This window comes from Papaver somniferum, chromosome 8 (genome assembly GCF_003573695.1).
Source record: "Papaver somniferum cultivar HN1 chromosome 8, ASM357369v1, whole genome shotgun sequence".
Classification (NCBI taxonomy): domain Eukaryota; kingdom Viridiplantae; phylum Streptophyta; class Magnoliopsida; order Ranunculales; family Papaveraceae; genus Papaver; species Papaver somniferum.
Window position 1 is genome coordinate 148,705,090 of NC_039365.1, and position 9,720 is coordinate 148,714,809.

The 9,720-nt window shown below is 34.0% G+C and overlaps 1 protein-coding gene across 1 annotated transcript; it reads right to left on the reverse strand.

The window, feature by feature from the left end:
• Positions 1–332: 332 nt before the first annotated feature.
• LOC113304821 lies at positions 333–6,571 on the reverse strand. Its single transcript, XM_026553962.1, has 20 exons — positions 6,386–6,571; positions 5,003–5,344; positions 4,626–4,730; positions 4,466–4,537; positions 4,258–4,323; positions 3,772–3,843; positions 3,582–3,668; positions 3,382–3,495; positions 3,158–3,232; positions 2,984–3,070; positions 2,782–2,883; positions 2,624–2,695; positions 2,414–2,479; positions 2,090–2,161; positions 1,891–1,977; positions 1,691–1,804; positions 1,533–1,607; positions 1,358–1,444; positions 858–913; positions 333–668 (listed from the first exon to the last, which is right to left on the reverse strand). The coding sequence occupies exons 2-19, from the start codon at positions 5,033–5,035 to the stop codon at positions 869–871; spliced, it is 1,431 nt and encodes a 476-aa protein (XP_026409747.1). The 5' UTR covers positions 5,036–5,344; positions 6,386–6,571; the 3' UTR covers positions 333–668; positions 858–868.
• Positions 6,572–9,720: the final 3,149 nt, after the last annotated feature.

The following is a 9,720-nucleotide window of genomic DNA, read 5'->3' on the forward strand; positions in this document are numbered from 1 at the left end:
AAATTATAGTCTCTAAATCTAGAACCGATATTATACCGATATTTCAACGATAATATCCCCGATATAAAATCGTACCAGTGTATCGGTCCCGGCCGAGATGAACCGATATCCGATATTAACTACATTGATATGGACTATACATATTCATTGGACTATATTCTTCAGTTATCCTCTGCAGTGCTATTTCAGTATTTCCCAAGCGCAAGCACATCCTGTTAGTAATATAAATTTGACATGCAGGTAGCGAAGTTTCTGAGGAACGGCATCCGGCAGAAGAAAATGTTGCTGCACTGAAAACTAAAATGAGCCCTTTGATCAAGCAGACACCAAGGTACAAAGAGAAATATAACCGTTTACTTGATTGAATTAAGACTTTTTGGATGACAAGAACTCTTTCTGTCATCATTTGATAAGTTTTGCTGAAACAGAAAATTCTATTATCCCGAGAGAGAAACACAAAATCTTTGATCATTCAAATGTCTAAAACACTTTTGTACAGTAACATTGATATTAACTGAAGCTTTCCAGTCTAATCTAGTAATTTTTGTTTAACTACAACTTGCAGAAAATGTTAGACAGCAGTTGGATCAAGGGACTTATATCACCTAATGCAGAAACTTCAACCTCATTAAGTGTTGGTCCTTCACCAATAGCTTCTGCTTGTGCCACTGAAATAAGAAAATGAAGTATAAAGTACTCAAAGGAAAAAAAAAAACTCACTGCAAAGTAGTTTAAGCCGATTGAAAGTAATCTGGAAAAGATTTTCCATTTAAAACTCACATACACCTATGTGAAAATAAAACATAAAAAATGAAAATAAAACTGAAAGTAGCGGATCAACAATAAGCATTACTTACCTTTCAGACCTTCAGATTATCTGAATGGGACCAATTAACTCAGCCGCTTCCTGCTGCTGCAGCATAACATAATAAATATTCAATTCGGATGCACTAAAATCAGACCTATAGAGTAAAACACACTCGATATATTGAAGATGCATGCGGAGATATGGTGAACTAGCACAAAGAATTTGATCCAATACAAAGCATTATAGAAGCTAAAAACAAGACAGAAAGAAGGCAACAAAAAATTAATAGAAGAAAAACAAGAACAAGAAAGAGGAAATACGGTTTGTTCCTCATGTCAAGGTGCCAGGTAGAGAAGATGTCAAAGTTGTGGATAAGGAGATGTCACTTGGTTGATCAAAGGATTGCGAGAGTTTAAAGAGGAATTTCAGAAAAAGAAAGAAGTGATTGGTGAAACACACAAGATGAAATCAATCATAAATGAAAACTACTTTGGTTAACTACACAAACCTGATTGATAACCGATCAAAAAAAACAAAAAAACTACATACCTGATTGGTTGGATAAGCTCTTTTCCAGGAGCTCTCAGAATGCTCTAAGCCAAGGTACTGCCCCCAAGCTCCATATTGATCTATTCTCTGCAAGAAAAAGGAAAGGTTAGCAACTTAGGCCAACACAAACAGTAACTGATTGGTAAAATGAAGAGAAAAAGAAATCCAGAAACACCTGAAAAAGGCTGGACACTACGTCTGAGTTCCGAAGGTATTCAGGTCGACCCAATGACAAAAATGCAAACTTCCACTGGTGAAAAATGAAGCAGATTTTCAGTTGATAACCTGATATAACTCCATATTGCAAATTAGTGTGCAAGTTTAAGAATATACCTTAGCGAATTCCTCATCAGAAACCTGCAATTTCTTCTGTATGCGAGATTTGACTTCAACTAAGGTCTCTTTTTCATGGATGATGAAGAAAAATGGTTCCCCAAAATTCTTTACCTGCGGCAGAACCAAATGTGAGCGCCATTCAAACACTTGTGTATGCTTCGCAATTTACACGGACAGCTATTAACTTTACGACGAACCATTTCGCTTTGAGATGCATCTATTGCGAAGTGATATACAGGAATTAAGCGATCCCGAGGACCCAAGTTCTTCTCCTCCTCTGATATCTGAATGATGAATATGAGACAAAAAGATAGAAATATAATGTTAAATTCTACTAAATACTGGAGAAAATAATTAAACAATGAAATGGAAAAAGCAACAAACTCATTAGCTTACCTCCTCTGCACGTAGCTTCCCGTATTGATCATTAACATTAATGTTCACTATCTTTTCACTAAGCCGAAAAATCTGTATAATACGATTCAGTATTGGAAAAAAGCCACAAAATGAACTCTTACGAGACTACCATCATTGCCTGGAAGATGGCATCCAGCTTTTATGGTCTCTTTACTTCAGAAAGATCTGCCGAGTCTCATAATAGTTTCAATTGTATAACTTAAGTTTCAATAGAATTTTGTTATTGTTCGACCAAGTTGGGAAAACCAACAAGGATATTACTTCCATATTTAACACCAAAACAAAATAGCTCCAACACATTACCTTATAAATCTTGTGGTGGAAAACTTCCAGCAATCTAAGTTTGGCATCGGGATGAGACAGCTCAACCTTCAGAAAAATAGGCAAACAAATATGTGTAAGTGCTAATTATTGAGATTATTCTGCAGACTAAAAGGTATTTTTGTATTCTGAAAGAAACTTCTTTTGCTAACAAGTATAATGAGACATTGTTTTAACTGTATAATAAGTTACCTTTGTCTTTACGTCATTAATCACGTCACCTACTGTACTTTGTATCGGAAGACTAATACTATGAACAACCATCTGAGAAAAAATCAAATCAGATTTTATAAATATCGTAAGCTGCACATGGTTCATAGTAAAGATTATGAATTGGTGCGCGTACTCACATCTTCCTTAGTTGCATGATGAAAAGCAACCTTTAGAGTTTTCAAACCTTGCAACTCCGGCGGAGGGATGTCCAAGCCTTTGTAATTCAAAATATCAGATGTCTGTTGACAAGTTTGAGAAAAGTTTCAGCCAGATGAAACACAAAAGACGAAATCAACCATAAATGAAAAATAATTTGATCAACTACATGCTACGGACTACCTGATTGGTTGGATAAGCTTTTCTCCAGGAGCTCTCGGAATGCTCTAAGCCAAGGTACTGGCCCCAAGCTCCATATATATCTATTCCCTGCAGGAAAAAGATAGGTTAGCAACTTAGGCCAACACATACAGTAACTGACTGGTAAAATGAAGAGAAAAAAAAATCCAGAACCACCTGAAAAAGGCTGGACACTACGTCTGAGTTCCGAAGATATTCAGGTTGACCCAATGACAAAAATGCAAACTTCCACTGGTAAAAAATGAAGCAGATTTCAATACATGAAAGAATCAGTTACTAACCTGATATAATTCCATTTCGCAAATTAGTGTGCAATGTAATTACTACTTAGTAAGAAGATGGTTTCTAAACAACAAAAAGAACCAAGTTTAAGAACATACGGTAGCGAATTCCTCGTCAGAAACCTGCAATTTCTTCTGTATGCGAAATTTGACTTCAACTAAGGTCTCTTTTTCATGAGTGATGAAGAGAAATGGTTCCCCAAAATTCTTTACCTGCGGCAGAACCAAATGTGAACGACATTCAAACACTTGTGTATGCTTTGCAATTTACAGAGACAGCTGTTAAATTTACAACATACCATTCCGCTTTGAGATGCATCTATCGTGAAGTGATATACATGAATTAAGCGATCCCGAGGACCCAAGTTCTTGTCCTCCCCTGATATCTGAATGATGAATATGAGAGACAAAAAGATACAAATATAATGTTAAACTCTACTAAAATAATTAAACAACAAAATGGCAAACGCAACAAACTAATTAGCTTACTTCCTCTGCACGTAGCTTCCCGTATTGATCATTAACATTAATGTTCCCGATCTTTTCACTAAGCGGAAAAATCTGTATGATACGAGTCATTATTCGGATAAAATCTTAAAAAGCATAAATTGAACTTGTATGACTCATGCTTAAGATCATTAAATGCGCCTAACTGCATCATAGGGAAACCTACAACTAGCATCATTGCCTGGAAGACAGCATCCAACTTTTGTAGTCTCTTTACTTCAAAAGATCTGCCGGGTCTCATAACAGTTGCAATTGTATAATTTAAGTTTCAATAGAATTCTGTTATCGTTCTACCAAGTTGGGCAAATTTAAGTTTCAATAGAATTCTGTTATAGTTCTACCAAGTTGGGCAAACCAACAAAGATATTACTTCCATATTTAACACCAAAACAAATAGCTCCGTAGCCAAGAAGAAAGTAGAAATAGGTACCTAATGTAACTAGCACATTCAAATGATAAACACATTACCTTATAAATCTTGTGGTGGAAAACTTCAAGCAATCTAAGTTTGGCATTGGGATGAGACAGCTCAACCTTCAGAAAGTTATATAGGCAAACAAATTTGTGTAAGTGCAAACAATTGGGATTATTCTGCAAATAATTTTTGTACTCTGAAAGAAACTTCTTTCCGCTAACAAGCATACTAAGACAATGTTTTAACCATACAATACGTTACCTTTGTCTTTAGATCATAAATCACATCACCTACTGTACTTTGTACCGGAAGATTAATACTATAAACGACCATCTGAGAACAAATCGAAATCAGATTTTATCAATATCATAACCTGCACATGATATCATCTTAAAGATTACGAATCGGCAAACTTACTCACATCTTCCTTAGTTGCATGACGAAATGCAACCTTTAGAGTTTTCAAATCTTGCAATTCTGGTGGAGGGATGTCCAAGATTTCGTCATGAAACATTGTATCAGATGTCTGTTGACAAGATTGATAACGCAATTCAGTATCAACTCTTCAGGAGACCAAGAAACAGTTGTTTATGGTTTCAACCATCTTACTCTTTCAAGAAATCACAGAAATTAGGGTTTTCTCTGTTTTTTTATGTAAAGAAAGTTGAAATTGGGGTCTCAATTAGTTATATTTGGGGTTTCAAATGTACTGAATGATTTACGTCATGATTTTGATATGATCTAATCAGAAAATTTCTTGTTTCTACTCGTGAGAGAGAGAGAGAGAGAGATAGGTACCTTTGTTATCTGTTGCTGATTCGGGGTCGCCATTAGTTACAGAACGAGAGCGAGAGAGACTTTTCAGATGCGTTGCAAGTTGTGATCTTGTAACAATTGGGGAAGGCCGAAGGAGGGAAACAAAGTTCGAAAGTTCCAGAATGCGCTTTTATTAACGAAAGGGCATTCCCAGTAGGCAGTCGCTCAAAGCCCCAAAGACAAGCCCGAAGAATGTTTTTTTTTTTCTATATATATATTTTTTAAGGGCTTCAAAGAGTCCCTAAGATTAATTTATGAGATTACGGTTTAGTTTGGTATTGATCCAGCTTTTATAAAAGCACTTTTCTGTTGTGCGTTGCTGTGCTGTGAGATAAAAACAGTTAGACATTTGGTAAAATATTGATTAAGTTTAAAGCTGATTAAAAAAACAACCAAAGTGTGTTTGGTAAAGTATTAGATTCAACTATTGTTGTTATGACAAATGACAAAAACAGACATATCTCTAAAAATAGTTTTATTCAATTTAAAAGGGTTTAAAAATAATTATTATTTTTTCATTTAAAAAAAAATATTATTAAATTAACTAAGTGTTACTATTATTATGATTTGTTAAAAAAAATATTTTACTTAACCACTTTTTAATATATATATACATAATTTTCAAACAAAAATCAAACTAAAATTAAGTAATTATTAAATATTTGTTTTTATTTTTATTTTTGATAAATTAAATGAAATGGTATCATAAAATAGTTTGAAAATAAAATATAATAATATTTAAAGAATAAATTATAAGAAATAAAAAATTGATTGTATATATATAAGGGTAATTTTTGTCATTTACAAAATAAAATAGGGACAAAAACGATAAATCAAGCATTAAATTTTGGTATGACCAAATCTTATGCTTTTGTAGCATTTAAAAGCTCCTCCTCCCCAGCTTTTAAAAATTGAGGAATTTGGGAAGTGCTTTGGGTAAAAAGTACTTTGATTTTTTTTTTACCAAACACCAATTTCAGAAATTGTTAACATATATAGGTTTTGAAAGTGCTTTTGTAAAAATAAAAGCATTACCAAACCCAGCCTACCTCATTCAAATTGAGGTTTGAAAGATTGCATCGAAGAGGTGGTAGATAGAGACACACTCTTGTTTCATCATTATACATTTGTTAACATAACAACTGTATAACGTAATTTACGTTTTTCGAGATTACATAATACCAAATAACGTGTAACATGGAAGAGACTAACAAAGATTTTGATTCTACAAGTGAGAAAAATGATGCTCCAAAGAATATCATGATCATTCCCCGTATCGGCTTGTTGACCACTGATTCTATCCCCCTGAATTATCACATCAATAAGATCAAGATTTTTCTTCAATTGAAATTCCAAAGCACGTACCTTTATCTCATCCTCTAGAGAAGAAGTTGTATCAAAATCAGTCTGGTATCCCATTTGTTTTACAAAAAAAAACTGAATATTCTTCATAAAAAACCAAAAAATAAGCGTCCAACATTACAAATGTTCTCTATTCTTCCTTCCACTGATATAGATGAAGTTCTTGAGACAAGTTTTGAAGAAAAAATCTGTTGTAACAATTCCATATGTTGATTATATTACCAAATCCCATTAAAAAACCCCGAGACTTATGATAAACCGCCGTATAAGCGTAATAGAAGAACATAACGTATAATAGCCATTGAATTTTTTTTTTTTAAAAAAAAAAAAAAAAAAACCTAATATTGGTTAGATGCAATATTTTTATTTAAAAAGAAAAACAAACTAATTATTAATTCCTAAATTTCCTCAGTAGATCTGAAATCTCAGACCAAAACCGAGTAAATTTGGATTAAGGAGGAAGATAATGGAGGAAAACCATCAGAGAAAATTTAGGACTTTTTAAGAAAAAACGGTTATTGGTAGTATATTATAGAACGCGCGATTGGGGGATACTAAAACTAATTGGGGGATATAAATTACTTCCCCCAACCAATAGTGTTTGTTAAGAGGTGTTTTTTGGGAGCGAAAATACAAAACTAACCTTTGAAACAATAAAAGTTAAATCAAACATAAAAATACCCTACTCCCTTTTAAATTTGAAACATTTCTCACTCCCTTTCAAATTTCCTTCTCCTTCTCTGCCGGATCCTCACTTTGATTTTTTCTTTTTTTTACATTCGGTATGGATGAAGACCATGCTGGTAGTGATGAAGACCATGCCGGTACTGAGTTCCAGCATGGTTATTTAGGATGAAGACCATGTCGTTACTGAGTGCCGGCATGGTTATTTAGGATGAAGACCATGCCGATATTGAGTTCCGGCATGGTTATTCAGGATGAAGACCATGCCGATATTGAGTTACGACATGGTTATTCAGGATGAAAACTATGTCGATACTTGTTATTTCAGACAAAAATTTTTTTTTGTATGTTTTTGTCCTCAAACCGGCATGGTTCATTTGGGAATCGACCATGCCGGCACCACTACCGACATGCTCAATAATACTTTTACCATGCCGGCACTGAGTTTTCCAGGCGTAACAATGGCGGATTCAATGAAAAAAAATTGAATTTCAATACATTAATACCTGTACATGGGTAATTGGAGTACTTGTATGTTCAGCTTGTTTACTTTCCTGGGTTGGTTCTTCACCTAAAGCTTCATGATCATAAATATCTTGATTTAATGTTGTTGCATCAACAAATTCAACGTTAATGATTTATACTAATCATCATCAAACAGACCTATTAACTTAACTAATTATAATTAACCATTAAACATGATTAGTGAGGGGCGGATTAGGAATTAGTTAAAATACATGGATAGGGGGTGACCTTGCTTTACTATTTAAATCCCGTTTTTGTCTTTTTCCTCTATCCCCCAATTAGTTTTAGTATCCCCCAATTAGCAAAAAGTTACGGGTCGAAGAATGCTACTTATATGGTGTAAGAAGCCCTCTCATAGTCTCATACAACCATCACAGATTCACAATCCAAATCCATGAACAGGTGCATAAGAAATTATGCATCTTCACAATGAAAGGGCATATTTCATAGTCAAGACATGTCAATGATACTTAGAAACTTGAGTAATGGCAATTCTTATGGTAATCACCAAATAAAATTTGATGGTGAGCCAGGTGGATGGACACGCGATTTTCCATTATAGAAAATCAGAACAAAATGAACAAATCCGATTTTTATGGCCCATTAATATTTTTTTTTAATATAAAATATTTTGTAGAGTAAAATTAAAATATAAAATATTATATTTAGATGAGATAAAATAGGATAATTATAATAAAATAATTTTTGGGAAACGAAAATTGTACTTGGCTATTGTGGAAGACTCGCTGGCGGTTGAAGAATATCCTCTCGCGGATTTGGTTGGTCGACACATATTTAGTTGGTCCGCGTCGTTTTAAATGAAACATGCGACTCATTTTGGTCCTCACTTGATAAACAAACAAATTTATTGGTTTGGCCACTCGTTTTTCATGTTTGTTGAGTCCATAGTGGAAGAAAATTGAAGTTTTTTAATTCCATAGGAATTTCCCTAAAAACTAAAGCTTGGCATTTGGTATCCAATTCGTCAGCCTGGCCAAGCCCACATGATTTTTTATGGGTGGTGATCAATCCCGTGAAATGATGGATCAGACGTTGGTAAAATTTTTGAAATCCAGCGGGTTTTGGATTGAGTGTCATATTATCTTTAAAATTTGTTGGGCTTTCATTCCCGTTATGAATGGTATCTTTGTTGGATTCCACACAACTAATTTTGTTATGAATGATGTCTTGGCCTAGTTGCCAGAATTTGTGTATTTATCATTTGCATGCACATGAGGTTGGGTAGTACTTGTTGGTTGATCGATATAAGTAATGTAGCTCCCCAAATATCAAGCTACTTACTTATCCAAGAGATTAACTACATAATGAGACATTAAGGATCTAAATCATTTACTTAAACATTAAATCTAGAAATCCGCTACAATACTTAACCGAAAACTAACACATACACTCTGATATTACATAAATGAAGATCGCTCAAGTGTGTTGTTTTATAGATTAACAAAAAAATACATGTATAAAAGATATAACATCTCTAATATTTGATAAATCTTTAAGCTACGAAAACGAATATCTTCGCACGCACCATTTATTCTGATTACTGAAACTGAAGAGGGAACGAGTGAGCACATCATCCCAAGAAGGGGGCTCAGCAGATACCAATATAACATTCAAGTAATCACTAACACGGTACACAGTTCTACTAGAGAAAATAATTAAATATTTTTTACACACAACACAAAGCAAAAGATTGCTCCAACTCACTTCCCCGGATATTGGGTCTATAAACAATATCTATAAAATATCCACCGCCGGATGGATCTACGGAAATGAATTTCGAACAACCTAAACATATGTCACTTTAACCTCGTCTCACTTTAAGGACAATGAGTTGCTAGAATAACTCCAGTCTCAAATGATAACGCCATCCACACGAAATGCATACATCCCATGGTTTAGGTATCACCATAAAAGTCTAGAAAAATATAAAAAGGTTTGATTACTATGATTTGACCTGCAGGTTCATGACTGATATCATGGAACTAGAAAAATAAGATCATAGTAATCCAGTCAAAATACCAAGACTAAACAATCAAACATAATATGCATACGACCAGTCTCCCCATATGTGTATAGTATGTATAAAGTATATTGAAGATTATTTCGCC